Source organism: Mixophyes fleayi, chromosome 2 (genome assembly GCF_038048845.1).
Source record: "Mixophyes fleayi isolate aMixFle1 chromosome 2, aMixFle1.hap1, whole genome shotgun sequence".
Taxonomy (NCBI): domain Eukaryota; kingdom Metazoa; phylum Chordata; class Amphibia; order Anura; family Limnodynastidae; genus Mixophyes; species Mixophyes fleayi.
The window spans coordinates 34,493,655-34,511,677 of NC_134403.1; the positions used below are offsets into that span (position 1 = coordinate 34,493,655).

The 18,023-nt window shown below is 43.5% G+C and overlaps 1 protein-coding gene across 1 annotated transcript in view; it reads right to left on the minus strand.

Annotated features, from left to right (window-relative positions):
* TRPC6 (transient receptor potential cation channel subfamily C member 6) overlaps positions 1-18,023 on the minus strand; it is a 128,949-nt gene that overhangs the window by 19,957 nt on the left and 90,969 nt on the right. The window contains exon 6 of the mRNA XM_075198778.1: positions 1,602-1,835. Within this exon, the coding sequence (XP_075054879.1) occupies positions 1,602-1,835 (234 nt within the window). The remainder of the gene's footprint in view (positions 1-1,601; positions 1,836-18,023) is intronic.

Here is an 18,023-nt window from a genome sequence, read left to right on the forward strand (position 1 = left end):
TCTCTCCTCTCAGGTAATATACAGTACTTGTTGAATAGATGTTACATCTTCTTACATTTTGGGCACTGAGCCAGTACTAGGAAACTTGATTATTCAGTACCATAGTGTCTTTCTCTATGTAATCACCACAACCATCCAGACAGGTTCTCCTCTCCCATATTCCCATACTTCCAACCTCTTACCTAGGGGATCTGTATGTTTTGTCTGATTATTTAGTATACCACCAAGGGCCGTCTATGTGATTTTAAAATGACTCCATGAAATAGATTTGTGCGCGTTATCCGACCACTGTTAATCTTACCGGTTATATTCATTAGTACCAGTCAGGCCCCCAGGTTACCCTTAGTACAGTGGGGGGCCCTGGTCTAATGCATGGGGGTCCTTTCTCTCTGGAAGACCCATTTTTCTGTAATAAAGACCGACTCTAGCGACTCTATGTGTCCTCGCGATTAATGAAAGGAGGCTGGACATCACACTTTGTACAATGAACCACTTCAGATATTTCTGCCTCTCTGCACACCGTCGCACCCTTCTAGTGTGAGCTGAAAGTAGTTGTGGACCTTTAAGTGTGCTCGTCCCTTTATACTTTTACATGTAAATACAACAGATGACACTTTGCCCACCTGTGTTCAGCAATAATTAATTTGTATTCGGAAATGATTTAATTGTATTTCCTAATGGGTTCCAACACACGTGTGCTATTAGCATAATATTAGTAAATAAACATTACAGTGTACTCATTTTCTGTTTTCTATCCATTTTCTCTCCCAACGTTCTATATTTACCTCCCTCCCACAAGTCCCCCTTTTCCACATCAAACTATTGTATGGGTGCAAGCGAAACGCAACAGTGATTAGATCTAATGCAAAATGAGAAACACAGGAAAAAGCCAGCAAGAATTACAGGTCACGTGGGCAAACTGACATCAATAAAAGAGCTTTGAACACGTAATTATACTGTGCACTAACTTATTGGCACCCAAAGTGGTCAAAGCACTTTCTTAAGCTGGGTACACACTACAGAAATTTCAACCAACTTTTTATGCTGAGCGATTTTGCATGCGACTGATGGTCCGATCGCTCGGTCCATGGACTGCATACACACTAGCCTTGTTTAGGACGATAAAGGGAAGAGCGGACGTCCCTTTAGCGACTTTTTACAGCCATGTTGTCGTGAGCAATGACTGTAATTTCGTACTCACTGTTGTGGATCGGTTGAAAGTTTATACACACTACACATCGGAAACGAGATTGGAACGAAAATATTAAACGGTACCACCAACCAAATGAGGCGACAATCATCCATTTGGGCAGACTTTAGACCATCGTGTCACTGCACACACTGACCCGACTTTTGAACGAGCGGCCGTACGTCGGCTGATTTAGCCGATTATTGGATGAAAACCCTGTAGTGTGTACCCAGCTTTAGAACTAGTCTTGAGTAAATGATGAACATTCTCTAGCTAGCTGCTAAGAAAATGCTCTGTTGAGAGCAGGGTTAACTATAAAACAACACAAACTTCTAAAATCAGTTCTAAAAAATGTATAATAAATATACAAATTCAATAAAGGTCACTAAATTACAAGTTGCAACATGCTTACCAAAAGTGTAGTATTTTATTTCAGGAGGCAGCGTGGCACTTGTCAGATCCTTGATGTTTTCATCATCGTCAACAAAGTTCTGTGCCCGAGACGCGTGCCAAAATGCCATGAACCTGGCAATGAACGATGCAGCGAAGATCGCCAACATTCCGAAATCCAGGATATTCCACAGCTCGAATATGTATTCCCTGGGTCCTTGTGACCAAATTTCTTTACACTCTGACCAGATCATACCTGTGTGACATAAGCAGCGCTCGTCAACGATATTATCCTTTTCAGAAAGACACCATTAATTCCAGACACTTAACAAAGAAATCCAGATACTAAACATAGCACAAGGAACAGATGTAGGCTTAATCCACTCTGAGAGGATGCAAATCATTCTGGGATAGGGGTCACATTAAGCTGGATTCATAAATATTATGATTATTGCTTACAGCTTAAAATTCCTTACCATGTGACTGTTCTTATATGTTATGTTAGGACAAGTTAACTTGATGCAAATAAGATATGTGCACACACTTCTCTCGTTAGTATATGTGTATGCTTATATAAAATATGCACATTTGAATCAAAGTTTTCCTATTGCCTATAAACAGTGCAGGTGACCAATTTGTCGATATTTGTGAAATCAATTCACTAGGATCTACTGTCACTAGTTGAGCATGCAAATTGGCTACCTCCAAGTATTGCTAAATAATTTCTTCCCAGAATTCAGTGCTCCGAGATTGTAGTTCCCATCAAAGGCTGAACTAGTGAGCTGTGGGCCCCGGAGCAGTGAAGCAGGGAGGAGGGAACCGGGGCCCACAGCTCACTAGTTCTCCGTGCAGCGGGCCCCATTATCACCATGGGCCCAGGTGCACTGTACCCACTGTACCAATAGTAGTTTCACCACTGGTTCCCATAAACTTATGTCAAACTCATTTTAAGATACCTGAGAGGGGAGAGATGTCATCCTTTCACCAGAGGTAAAAGCACCAATCCCGTCATCATGCCAGCATCACCCCACATTATGGGATAACATGCTGAATTATTTCAGCAAACTATGATGAACAATCAGTTGTGAAGTTCCTGTGACCCTGCTGAGGTGTTTTATTTAGCAGATTTACTATATAATTTTGTGCATAGATTAATTAGGCTCAATAAATAGCCTATAGAGTAAGTTGTAGGTTCTATTTGCAATCTCTATGCACTACTGTAAATATAAAGTATATCCGTGGGCATTTGCCCTTCTGACCCATGCTAGCCACTCTAAAACCTGTAACTCCATGTAGCATGTTCTATCTAGAGATGATCAGGCTCGGTTCCCCGAGAACCGAACACACCCGAACTTAGTAGATCCGAGTACTGAGCCGTGCTGGCTCGGTACTTTTGCATTTCTTTGGATTTGAAAACGAGTCAAAACGTCATCGTTACGTCGTCGGATCTCGTGATTTTTGGATCCAACATAACTGTGGGTGGGAGGGAGGACGGACCCAAGGACAATTCCATTTTGCACCATTTTTCTTTTCTGCCACTGCTGTGTGCCTATGTGTCCTAGATGTGCTAGGAACTGCCGTGTGTTTGAGTCATTGCTCTATCGCTTACCATCCAGCCAGGTCGCTGCAGTATCTGTCCGAAAGTGTACAAAAATAATATTGTGATCTGTGAGGTGGTCAAAATTGACTGCAAATGACTTGATATTAGTGTTATTGAAGTTAATAATAATGTAGGAACAAAAAAAGAGCTTAATTATGTGATTTTAGCATATTTTAGGATTTTTTCTAAAAAATCCAAAACCAGAACCAAAACGCATGAGGGCAGTTTTGCCAAAACCAAAACCAGTTCACGGGGGTCAATGAGCATCTTTAGTTCTATCCAAACACTGCACGTATAATTCAGCATTCTATAGAAACATAAGACTTCTTAATATTTCCAGATATAGTTTATTTAATATTAAGAAGTAGCTTTGGCATAAACATATCAATTATTATCAATTAGTAAATTGAGACCATCGCTTCTGATAGAGGCAACACCAGGGACCAAATAAAAGGAGAGAATTATTCCGCACCCCTCTCCTTAAAAATAATCCCAGAAACAAAGATATTAAAATGAGTTATACCAGATTTAACCCCACCACAGGGGACAAAAAACTTTTTAAAACGGGACTTGGTCCATTTTCATGTCAAAAATCTTATTAGGTATTTATGTTAATTTACTATAGAAATGCCATTGTGAAAAGTAACAGACCGTCAAATGATAAGTAAAAAATTTAAATAACATATATTAATGGTGATAGTTTTTAAATGACAAACTGCCAGTTAATCAATAGCTATAGGAAGTCAGTGAACACAAGGGGCCTGATTCATTAAGGATGCACCCCTTGCATGTTACAATGCAAGGGGTGCAAATTAGTATTCTGTTTTGCACATAAGTTAAATACTGACTGTTTTTTCATGTAGCACACAAATACTTGATAGCTTATTTGTACACTGAAATTTAAAGTTGATATTTGTGTGCTACATGAAAAAACAGTCAGTATTTAACTTATGTGCAAAACAGAATACTAATTTGCACCCCTTGCATTGCAACATGGTTTTGTCCAGGAGACTGAAATAAGAAGTTTCTAAAGTTAAGATCCTTAATGAATCAGGCCCAAGGTATGTAGTCAACAGAAAGATGCAAACAGCTGACATATAGTGGTAGGTTTCTTGCCCAGAAATACACGTATAATAAATTCAGGAATATTTTATAAGCATTGTATTGATTGGCCAATTGAATTCACTACGATACACAGATGAACATCATGATTGGATGTGTCTTACCACCAAGGTATGGATAACGTAAGCATATCATTATTTCACCTTTTTTTCAAGTGATTTGTAAAGCAGAATTACACTATGTATATATATTTTTTCTTAAACATTTAGGGCTAGATTTACTAAGCTGCGGGTTTGAAAAAGTGGGGATGTTGCCTATAGCAACCAATCAGATTCTAGCTTTCATTTTGTAGAAGGTACTAAATAAATGAAAGCTAGAATCTCATTTGTTGCTATAGGCAACATCCCCACTTTTTCAAACCCGCAGCTTAGTAAATCTAGCCCTTAATGTGAGATAAATCACCGAAGACTGAGGTTACTGACTTCCAGCTTCTGCTATTACATGTCACAGTTAATTTTCGCCTCTTTCAGATTTTACTTGTTTGAAGCAAGAAAATCATTCACTAATGGTGAACAGCCGAATGGTCTTTGCTAGAAAAATTCTTATTTCTACAGGTTTTTTCTCAGGCTGAATCTACGCCAAGGGATGTCAATGTGTATTGCCCATAATACAATATTGTTATAGGACATAGTTGCCAACTCTCCCGGAATTTTCGGGAGCTCTCCTGGACTCCCGGGAGAGCAGGGCAACTTCAAGAATCCTGCCCACTTAGTTGGTGAAGTGGGTGGGCGCGGGACTGATTGTGTTATCCTGGCCCCGCCCTCTGCTATAATAGGCCAAAATTGGTATTGTATTGCAGGGTGTGTGGCCTAATGGCATGATTAGCAAGGCCACGCCCCCAATACACAGACAGCTTTAGAGATCTCACGGAGGGGTGATTTCTAAAGTTGGCACGTTTGATATAGGGATAATTAATTTCATATGTCCACTAGCTTCACTGCACCAGCCCTCGAGCCTCAATGATAAAGAATAAAGAACAAGAGGATGCAAATTTTGCTACTTAAAATCAATGTGTATTTACATAATAAGTCTCATAGGGGCATATTCAATTGTTGGCGAAAATGCCAAAAATCTCGCTTACTATTACCGTAGCTGAAATCCAGCTTATTATTACCGTAATAACAATAGTTTTAACGCCGCGGGGATTCAAAACAATTGAATATGCCCCATAGACTCCCTGTATAAAACACTGGGAAGCTATGTCCCAAAACATTAGGGCAAGGTGTCTATTGGAAACTGGAATCTTCCAATTCCCAATTAGAACATGTCACAAACTTGGACCCTTCTCAGAATTAAGTGATTTTTACATACACGCTTATTTTATATAATACCACGAGGATTTTGACATCTTGGCTAAATCGGTACGATGTTCATCTTGTTAAACATGATTCTCTAATACAGAAGAGAACAGGGTACTAGAGATTCCGCTTTCATTTAGGTATAGGATTTTCTATTTAAATGTCAATTCTCTGGCAGCGTTCTCCACTCTTAGCTCTGACACGAAATAACCCTCTGTGGCTGAGCTTCTGCTTAACGTTGCTCGCAGGATAGTTATACTGACACACAGTATAAACTTTCATCTATTGTGAAAGCGTTCCTGCCAGGGCTTTTAATTGAGGTTTTGTGGCAAGCGGCATCAAAGGAGCAGAAATGCTGCGGATGTCTGACAAAATCCTTCCAAGTTTTTTTTGAGTCTGCAATTCAGACACTATCAACAACTTCCTTATATCTGGTTGTTTTATCCTTTAGTGATGACATTTGATTAAACTGTTGAAGCACTGTCCATACTAATCCCTTCTTGAAAATCATACATAAGATAAAGTGAGCCGTATTCATGAAAGTAGGGAAAGGAGATTTTCTGTTCTAAAATACCTTTTTCAGGGACAATACTTAATTTACTTTCCTCCCCATATAATTCACGTATAGTTAGCTCCAACTTTAATATCATAATTGTAACACATTGGAAGTATGAACTTTATTTTATATAGTAAAGCACTAATTTGAGCAGCCTCACGTCACTGCTCTGTGCTGCTGGAGACCCTGCTCCTTCCAGTATATAACTCTCAGTCTATGGCTTCCTGATGCTTCCATTCCCCTCCTCACATCATGTCACTGCTCCTGTCACATGCAGCCCTGTCCTCACTAACACATCACTCAGCTCCTGATATTCTCTGTTTTGCTGGGAGATCCTGCTCCCTCCACTATATAACTCTCAGTCTGTGGCTTCCTGCCGCCTCCATTCTCCTCCTCACATCATGTTACTGCTGTGTCCTAACTAACACATCACACATCTCCTGATATATTCGGTGCTGCTGGGGACTCTGCACCATCCAGTATATAACTCTCAGTCTGTGAATTCTTGCTGCCTCCATTCCCTTCCTCACATCATGTCACTGCCCCTGTCACATGCAGCCCTGTCCTCACTAACACATCACTCGTCTCCTGATATACTCTGTGCTGCTGGGAGACCCTGCTACTTCCACTATATAACTCTCAGTCTGTGACTTCCTACTTACCTCCATTCCCCTCCTCACATTCCAGCACATTCATCTCCTGCTGCTGATAATGATCTCATTGGCTGCAGGTTGTTCTATCCCCGCCCACTTCCAAACTGGAGATGAAGACTGAAATCAATAAGGGGTCCTGATGCCAGTTACATGTTCCATAAAAACAATCATTCTCTAAATTGTTTCCAAGTCAATGTATTCTGTGTATATACGAGGGGGTACCCAAAAGAAACCAGAATCAATTTATAAAAAATTGTGTATTTATTTGTACATTTTAAAACTTCAGTCACCTGCAAAGTACTCTCCACTTGAATCAATGCATTTGTCCAAACGTTTTTTCCATTGCTCAAAACATTTTTTAAACTCATCATCGTTGATGCCTTTTAGTACTTTTGACTTTTTTGTTTCACCTCTTCAATATCAGCAAAACGTTTTCCTTTACGGTCTTTTTTCATCCGAAGAAATAAAAAAAAGGTCGCACGGGGCAAGATTGGGTGACTATGGTGGGTGAGGCAAAGGTATCATGTTGTTTTAGGCTAAAAATTGCTTAACACACATCGCTGTGTGGGCAGGTGCGTCAGTCTCTCTGGTTAATGGCAAATATTCGGAGCATGAATTTTGCTGCAACTCATTTCATGCCCAAGTCCTTGTTTAAAATTCACTGACAGGAACTCCATGAAATCCCAGTCCACTCCACGAGTTCATCAATGGTCCGACGGCGATCTTCCAGAATGGCTTGACGAATTTTCATAACATTTTCCCCTGTTCAGGCCGTCCAAGGACGTCCGGAACGTGCTTGATTGTTAAATGACATTTCACCTCGTTTGAAACTGGAGAGCCATTCGGAAACTTGTGTTTTAGCTTCCTTGTATGCTGTTGTAGCATAACAACCATTTCTGCTGCATTTTTTCCAAAAAGAAGACAAATTTTCACAGCAGCACGTTGTTCCTGTGAATCAGCCATCACAAAAAATAGGCGAAAGATTGAATAACTCGTTGACAAAAAAAATCACTGGAGTCAAACGCTAACTTCCTCCCGCAATGTCGGCAGTCATACTGGCTCAGAATTGTTCTGCAAACATTCAACTACCAGCGGAAGCCCATACTACAAGTTCCCCGCCTTCTAGAACATGATTCTGGTTTCTTTTGGGTACCCCCTCGTATAGATACATTTTTTTGTTGTTAATGTTATTTTTTTCTGAATACGAAGCTGGTAAAAGTAGAAAGATCATTCCTATCCGGTTTAGCCACAAGTAAGCACCTAATTCAATAAACATATTTACTTCTTACATGAATTGGCCATAAAAAGATTGCTTTATTCAACACATTTTTATCACATTTATAAACTTCCTTCAGAGAATAGGACTGCCCAGTCGCTCAGTCGCCCTGCATGCCACTGAATTCCAGACTCTTGCAGCAGAGATTGGGTGGAATGACGAGTCGCTGCTAGCCTCCATTCAGAGAGGATTGGCAGACTCCATGAAAGACAAGCTCATTTCCTGGGACCTTGTAGGGACTCATCTCCATTTGCTTTCAGCTTGAGGCCTGAATCCTGGAGCATCAGTTTGGTGGAAAGATCTGCTCACCGTCTCCTGTTACCTCATCAGCCAACGATGAACCATTTTAATGATTAGCGCCGCGGTTCCCAAAGTGTGCGCCGCGGCTCCCAGGGGTGCCGCGGTGCTGTCACAGGGGTGCCATGGCCAGGTAGCGAAAAAAAATAAAGAAAAAAAAATACTTACCAATCTGGCGGCGCCCAGGACCCAGTATCTTCCCTCCTCGCTTCTCATTGAACGCTGGGCGTGACGTCATCACGCCCGACAGACAGTGACAAGCGGCAGGAGAGAGGAGGATGCTGGGTCCCGGGCGCCTCTGGATTGGTAAGTATTTTTTGTTTCTTTATTTTTTTAGCTACCTGGCCCCCGGGACACAGGGGGGCCAGAGTGAGAGGTGGAGATGGAGGGCACAGAGTGTGATGAATGAAGATGGAGGGCACAGAGTGTGATGAATGGAGATGGAGGGCAAAGAGTGTGATGAATGGAGAAGGAGGGCACAGAGTGTGATGAATGGAGATGGAGGGCACAGAGTGAGATGAATGGAGATGGAGGGCACAGAGTGTGATGAATGGAGATGGAGGGCACAGAGTGAGATGGAGGGCACAGAGTGAGATGAATGGAGATGGAGGGCACAGAGTGAGATGAATGGAGATGGAGTGCACAGAGTGTGATGAATGGAGATGGAGGGAACAGAGTGTGATGAATGGAGATGGAGGGCACAGAGTGTGATGAAAGGAGATGGAGGGCACAGAGTGAGATGAATGAAGATGGAGGGCACAGAGTGTGATAAATAGAGATGGAGGGCACAGAGTGAGAGGTGGAGATGAAGGGGGGCACAGAGTGAGAGGTGGAGATGAAGGGGGCACCGAGTGTGTGGATGAAGAGGGCACAGAGTGAAATGAATGGAGATGGAGGGCACAGAGTGTGAAGAATGGAGATGGAGGGCACAGACTGAGATGAATGGAGATGGAGGCCACAGATTGAGATGAATGGAGATGGAGGGCACAGAGTGAGATGAATGGAGATGGAGGGCACAGAGTGTGATGAATGGAGATGGAGGGCACAGAGTGTGATGAATGGAGATGGAGGGCACAGAGTGAGATGAATGGAGATGGAGGGCACAGAGTGATGAATGGAGATGGAGGGCACAGAGTGTGATGAATGGAGATGGAGGGAACAGAGTGTTATGAAAGGAGATGGAGGGCACAGAGTGAGATGAATAGAGATGGAGGGCACAGAGTGAAAGGTGGAGATGAAGGGGGCACCGAGTGTGTGGATGAAGAGGGCACAGAGTGAGATGAATGGAGATGGAGGCCACAGAGTGAGATGAATGGAGATGGAGGGCACAGAGTGAGATGAATGGAGATGGAGGGCACAGAGTGATGAATGGAGATGGAGGGCACAGAGTGTGATGAATGGAGATGGAGGGAACAGAGTGTTATGAAAGGAGATGGAGGGCACAGAGTGAGATGAGTAGAGATGGAGGGCACAGAGTGTTATGAAAGGAGATGGAGGGCACAGAGTGAGATGAGTAGAGATGGAGGGAACAGAGTGTGATTAATGGAGATGGAGGGCACAGAGTGAGATGAATAGAGATGGAGGGCACAGAGTGAAAGGTGGAGATGAAGGGGGGCACAGAGTGAGAGGTGGAGATGAAGGGGGCACCGAGTGTGTGGATGAAGAGGGCACAGAGTGAGATGAATGGAGATGGAGGGCACAGAGTGTGAAGAATGGAAATGGAGGGCACAGAGTGAGATGAATGGAGATGGAGGGCACAGAGTGTGATGAAAGGAGATGGAGGGCACAGAGTGTGATGAAAGGAGATGGAGGGTACAGAGTGTGATGAATGGAGATGGAGGGCACAGAGTGAGATGAATGGAGATGGAGGGCACAGAGTGTGATGAATGGAGATGGAGGGCACAGAGTGTGATTAATGGAGATGGAGGGCACAGAGTGAGATGAATGGAGATGGAGGGCACAGAGTGAGAGGTGGAGATGAAGGGGGCACCGAGTGTGTGGATGAAGAGGGCACAGAGTGAGATGAATGGAGATGGAGGGCACAGAGTGTGATGAAAGGATATGGAGGGCACAGAGTGTGATGAATGGAGATGGAGGGCACAGAGTGAGATGAATGGAGATGGAGGGCACAGAGTGATGAATGGAGATGGAGGGCACAGAGTGTGATGAATGGAGATGGAGGGAACAGAGTGTGATGAATGGAGATGGAGGGCACAGAGTGAGATGAATGGAGATGGAGGGAACAGAGTGTGATGAATGGAGATGGAGGGAACAGAGTGTGATGAATGGAGATGGAGGGCACAGAGTGAGATGACTGGAGATGGAGGGAACAGAGTGTGATGAATGGAGATGGAGGGCACAGAGTGAGATGACTGGAGATGGAGGGAACAGAGTGTGATGAATGGAGATGGAGGGAACAGAGTGTGATGAATGGAGATGGAGGGAACAGAGTGTGATGGAGGGCACAGAGTGAGATGAATGGAGATGGAGGGCACAGAGTGAGATGACTGGAGATGGAGGGAACAGAGTGTGATGAATGGAGATGGAGGGAACAGAGTGTGATGGAGGGCACAGAGTGAGATGAATGGAGATGGAGGGCACAGAGTGAGATGAATGGAGATGGAGGGCACAGAGTGTGATGAAAGGAGATGGAGGGTACAGAGTGTGATGAATGGAGATGGAGGGCACAGAGTGAGATGAATGGAGATGGAGGGCACAGAGTGTGATGAATGGAGATGGAGGGCACAGAGTGTGATTAATGGAGATGGAGGGCACAGAGTGAGATGAATGGAGATGGAGGGCACAGAGTGAGAGGTGGAGATGAAGGGGGCACCGAGTGTGTGGATGAAGAGGGCACAGAGTGAGATGAATGGAGATGGAGGGCACAGAGTGTGATGAAAGGGTATGGAGGGCACAGAGTGTGATGAATGGAGATGGAGGGCACAGAGTGAGATGAATGGAGATGGAGGGCACAGAGTGATGAATGGAGATGGAGGGCACAGAGTGTGATGAATGGAGATGGAGGGAACAGAGTGTGATGAATGGAGATGGAGGGCACAGAGTGAGATGAATGGAGATGGAGGGAACAGAGTGTGATGAATGGAGATGGAGGGAACAGAGTGTGATGAATGGAGATGGAGGGCACAGAGTGAGATGACTGGAGATGGAGGGAACAGAGTGTGATGAATGGAGATGGAGGGAACAGAGTGTGATGAATGGAGATGGAGGGAACAGAGTGTGATGAATGGAGATGGAGGGAACAGAGTGTGATGAATGGAGATGGAGGGCACAGAGTGAGATGAATGGAGATGGAGGGAACAGAGTGTGATGAATGGAGATGGAGGGCACAGAGTGTGATGAATGGAGATGGAGGGAACAGAGTGTGATGAATGGAGATGGAGGGAACAGAGTGTGATGAATGGAGATGGAGGGCACAGAGTGAGATGAATGGAGATGGAGGGAACAGAGTGTGATGAATGGAGATGGAGGGCACAGAGTGATGAATGGAGATGGAGGGCACAGAGTGTGATGAATGGAGATGGAGGGAACAGAGTGTGATGAATGGAGATGGAGGGCACAGAGTGAGATGACTGGAGATGGAGGGAACAGAGTGTGATGAATGGAGATGGAGGGAACAGAGTGTGATGAATGGAGATGGAGGGCACAGAGTGTGATGAATGGAGATGGAGGGAACAGAGTGTGATGAATGGAGATGGAGGGCACAGAGTGAGATGAATGGAGATGGAGGGAACAGAGTGTGATGAATGGAGATGGAGGGCACAGAGTGAGATGAATGGAGATGGAGGGCACAGAGTGAGATGACTGGAGATGGAGGGAACAGAGTGTGATGAATGGAGATGGAGGGAACAGAGTGTGATGAATGGAGATGGAGGGAACAGAGTGTGATGAATGGAGATGGAGGGAACAGAGTGTGATGAATGGAGATGGAGGGCACAGAGTGAGATGAATGGAGATGGAGGGAACAGAGTGTGATGAATGGAGATGGAGGGCACAGAGTGTGATGAATGGAGATGGAGGGAACAGAGTGTGATGAATGGAGATGGAGGGAACAGAGTGTGATGAATGGAGATGGAGGGCACAGAGTGAGATGAATGGAGATGGAGGGAACAGAGTGTGATGAATGGAGATGGAGGGCACAGAGTGATGAATGGAGATGGAGGGCACAGAGTGTGATGAATGGAGATGGAGGGAACAGAGTGTGATGAATGGAGATGGAGGGCACAGAGTGAGATGACTGGAGATGGAGGGAACAGAGTGTGATGAATGGAGATGGAGGGAACAGAGTGTGATGAATGGAGATGGAGGGCACAGAGTGTGATGAATGGAGATGGAGGGAACAGAGTGTGATGAATGGAGATGGAGGGCACAGAGTGAGATGAATGGAGATGGAGGGAACAGAGTGTGATGAATGGAGATGGAGGGCACAGAGTGATGAATGGAGATGGAGGGCACAGAGTGTGATGAATAGAGATGGAGTGCACAGAGTGTGATGAATGGAGATGGAGGGAACAGAGTGTGATGAATGGAGATGGAGGGCACAGAGTGATGAATGGAGATGGAGGGCACAGAGTGTGATGAATGGAGATGGAGGGCACAGAGTGTGATGAATGGAGATGGAGGGAACAGAGTGTGATGAATGGAGATGGAGGGAACAGAGTGTGATGAATGGAGATGGAGGGCACAGAGTGATGAATGGAGATGGAGGGCACAGAGTGTGATGAATGGAGATGGAGGGCACAGAGTGATGAATGGAGATGGAGGGCACAGAGTGTGATGAATAGAGATGGAGGGCACAGAGTGATGAATGGAGATGGAGGGCACAGAGTGTGATGAATAGAGATGGAGGGCACAGAGTGTGATGAATGGAGATGGAGGGCACATCGTGTGATGAATGGAGATGGAGGGCACAGAGTGTGATGAATGGAGATGGAGGGAACAGAGTGAGATGAATGGAGATGGAGGGCACAGAGTGAGATGAATGGAGATGGAGGGCACAGAGTGTGATGAATGGAGATGGAGGGCACAGAGTGAGATGAATGGAGATGGAGGGCACAGAGTGAGAGGTGGAGATAAAGGGGGCACAGAGTGAGATGAATGGAGATGTAGGGCACAGAGTGTGATGAATGGAGATGTAGGGCACAGAGTGTGATGAATGGAGATGGAGGGTACAGAGTGTGATGAATGGAGATGGAGGGCACAGAGTGTGATGAATGGAGATGGAGGGCACAGAGTGTGATGAATGGAGATGGAGGGCACAGAGTGTGATGAATGGAGATGGAGGGCACAGAGTGAGATGAATGGAGATGGAGGGCACAGAGTGTGATGAATGGAGATGGAGGGCACAGAGTGAGATGAATGGAGATGGAGGGCACAGAGTGTGATGAATGGAGATGGAGGACACAGAGTGAGATGAATGGAGATGGAGGGCACAGAGTGTGATGAATGGAGATGGAGGGCACAGAGTGTGATGAATGGAGATGGAGGGCACAGAGTGAGAGGTGGAGATAAAGGGGGCACAGAGTGAGATGAATGGAGATGTAGGGCACAGAGTGTGATGAATGGAGATGTAGGGCACAGAGTGTGATGAATGGAGATGGAGGGTACAGAGTGAGATGAATGGAGATGGAGGGCACAGAGTGAGATGAATGGAGATGGAGGGCACAGAGTGTGATGAATGGAGATGGAGGGCACAGAGTGAGATGAATGGAGATGGAGGGCACAGAGTGAGAGGTGGAGATAAAGGGAGCACAGAGTGAGTTAGCTGTAATTTATTCTTTGACAGAAATATAATTGAAAAAAATCTATAAAAATATTCTCTCCCTTGGATTTATGTGTTTTATGTTTGCATGCAACAAAATAAATATTTCTGTCCTGACCTAAATACTTATTACTTTTTTTTGACCAAACTACTTATAAAACGGGACTGCTCTGTAATTATTTTGGAGGGGTGCCTTGAAAAAATTATGGAGACTCTAAGGGTGCCGCGAACTGCAAAAGTTTGGGAACCACTGGATTAGCCTATGCAGCTGCGTGAATGAGAAAACTCGCCACCAAGAGATGATCAGATGTCCTTATTGTGGCAATCCACTAGAGAGCTCCATGGCAAACTGTTTTTTTTTATATATATAACTTTATTTATAAAGTACCAACACACAATGTATACATACAAAGTAGAGAGCCAAAGTAGGCCAAAATAGGTGACAATATGTACAATGGAGGAGGGGGGGGGCTGTTTTGGCAGCCCAGGTCCTTACACAAAAGAACGTACAAAAAAGGGTAACAAAGAAGGCAGATAAATTACACGTTCCATTATATGGTCTGAACTGTATCAACAAATTAAATCCCAAACCATTAAGTGGTATATCAGAGTGCATGGTCTATTTCTGTAGTGTAATAAGGTGGGGGGAGGCGTAGGAGGGGGAAGGGGGGCTGAGACAAGATGTGGGACTCCCGCATGGCAAACTGTTTTTAATGGTGTACGAGGAACATGAAGCACAAACTGCGAATGGCGAATGTTAGCCATAAATTTCAAGCCACAAATTTGAATCGGGGGCAGCCATTATATCGGGAACATGTTCATAATCATCAATATGGTTGAATTTGCAAGCATCTTTATTTGGAAGCATAAGACATTGTTCAGAAGAGATTCCTTACATCTCTGTGCTAGGTTCTTAATTGGAAGCTCAGGCGTTTTATCTGTGGTTATTTAAACTAATCAAAGGGAGGTGGCTGAAAAAATTGTAGACTTCTTTGCCCCCTGAATATAATGCAAAGTGTACTGGACGGTAATACTGGCAGGATACAGAGAAGTGGAACTGTGTGTACAAATGTTTGCAGTTTAGCATATAAGCTCCCTGAACTGAATTTAATGACATGAAGGTATAGTTTAGATCTCGTTGCCATTACTGAGTTATGGCACAATGATAACCACGTCCAGGACATAATTATTCCCAGTCATGCCATGAGAGTAGGAAAAAGCGAGATCTGCAAATACAAAGATTTGAAATAGGGTTGATATCCCAGATGGCTTAAAATAAATGCATAGTGATATAAGTACAATAGAAAAATGGACTAAAGTGTGAAATACGAAATTTAATACATCAAATTGTAAAATGATGCATGTGGGGCGCACGACTCTGAAAGCAGGACACAGAATAAATGAGCTTTTCGTGCACTTTTCAAAACATGCAATTTATCAGTGAGAACCACACGTCAAACTGCATTGTTTTCAAACCAGCAGATTGCAATGGTGAGGTCCATACAAATCCTGCAATGTATCAAGTAATGATTTGCAAAAGTGCTCGAAAATCAGCACAAGAAATGGTTTTTTTTTTAAATGTGGGTTTCATTGGAGAGACTGGACAAATTGCTGGAGTTTTAAGTACGATGTCTATGTAAAGGTATCTTGATTTACAAATGAGCTGGCGGCAATATCCAAGCAAAAGGTCATGACAGATGGTTATCCAGGGAATGGTCTAAGTGCAAACAACAGGTCAGGGCAAGTGGCAATCTAGGGAGTGGTCTAACTCCAAGCAAAAAGGTCAGGGCAAGTGGCATTCAAGGGGATGATCTAAGTCCAAGTAAAATGTTAGGGCAAGCGGCAATCCAAGGAATGGTCAGTATCCAGACAATGTCAGAACCAGAACCAAGAATTTGGCAGCTAAACAGAGTCACAGTAGAAGGAAACTACAACTATCTTGCAGGAATCACAACAGGTGAAAGCAGCCAATGAAAAAGCTCCCTAGGAGCAGAGGCGATTCTCTGCAGTGTGGTCATGTGAAGCGTCCATAGTAACCAGCGGCTGGCGGCGCACAGAGTGGTAGCGCTCACTAAGACAAGGTCTAGAACCAGGGGACACACTTTGAAATTGGAGGGAAGAAGACTGAGTGGTAACATTAGGAGTTTTACAGAAAGCAAGATAGATCCGCGGAGTAGTCTCCCAGCAGTCGTGGTGGGGACTCAAATATACAGAACAACCAGCGCTAACCCTAGTATGGTGTACACCAATCACAATTTTCAGTATGTCTGAAAACCACATATCAAGTCCACCTTCCAATATTGTGTACCAAAATATTATTACTATAAATCCAGCTATAATCAATACAATTATTATTCTAAATCCCACTGTGTACACCGTTTGATAAAACAATTAGTATAAAAAGAACCTGCTTTAAATATTGAATACATATTCATATTAAAGCAACAATGTTCCTATTAAAAACACAATACAAATTTGCAATATGCACATTAGGGCACAATTGTCATATATAGTAAACTGTAACGGATTAATAAGCGCAATGTTATTTCTGATGCGCTAATATAACTCTTAATGGCAATCACATGACAAAGGTTGTGTAAATAATGAATGAAACAGTTCGTATAACACAGTATGAGGAGATAATATCCATATCGGAATTTCCTTCAATACGTTAATTCCACAATGTGCATGTCAATGTGCAGCACAGTGGCCTAGTGGTTAGCACTTCTGCCTCACAGCACTGGAGTCATGAGTTCAATTCCCGGCCATGGCCTTATCTGTGTGGAGTTTGTATATTCTCCCTGTGTTTGCTTGGGTTTCCTCCGGGTGCTCTGGTTTCCTCCCACACTCCAAAAACATACTGGGTAGGTTAATTGGCTGCTATCAAAATTGACCCAAGTCCATGTGTGTGTGTGTGTGTGTGTGTGTGTGTGTCTATATTATGGAATTTAGATTGTAAGCTCCAATGGGGCAGGGACTGATGTGACTGAGTTCTCTGTACAGCGCTGCGGAATTAGTGGCGCTATATAAATAGATGATGATGATGATGATGTCACACTGGCCTATTGGTTGTGAATAAACACCCTGCTTTTAATCATATCTAATGAAAGTTATGTTTTAAGGTGATGGTCTTAATACAATTATGAAGATACAGATCCATAGTGCACCCAGTTTCAACCAACTACTGCTCTTTCTCTCTTCAATCACTAAGTTACTTTAGTTGTAGGTTGCACCCCAGTTACAGACTAATACACAATTTCTATGTACTTAATTATAAAAGGGAAAGAAAAAATTACCCTAAGAGATACAATTATTGACACTGGGATATGGCTCTAGAGTTGGTGCGGTAGTAAAACCTTTTTTCTGTATATTGTTAGTAAATTGTCAGCACCATTAAACACAATTCAATCAAATTACCCAAGATGAGGAAATAATGGAGGTGTGTGAGGAACAGGGGTTTGTTGATATTCTTATCATAAAAGTGCTCTAGCGTCTAACTTATGTTCTGGCTAAAACAGCACATAGGAAAATCTACCCAGGAAATTAACCAAACTGTAATAACTATCAATGGTTAGAGAACGCGTGGCATGCTAGTCTGATTTACATGGACAGCATTTTATATAGGTGGTAAATATGCCACTCTGTATTTCAGTAACTACAGAAAACATAACTATACAGATCAAATACACTTCTCCGGAACGAAGCTTTTGTACATGAACATTTTTAGTGGGGCTGGAGTGGATATGGGGAGTTTAGGTGGTAAGTCCGCCTAACCAAAAAAGTACTGATTTTGATGGTTTAAAAAACAAACAAAAAAAAACACATAGCTGCTGCAGTAGCACTTTTGGCCACCAGGGGGTGAT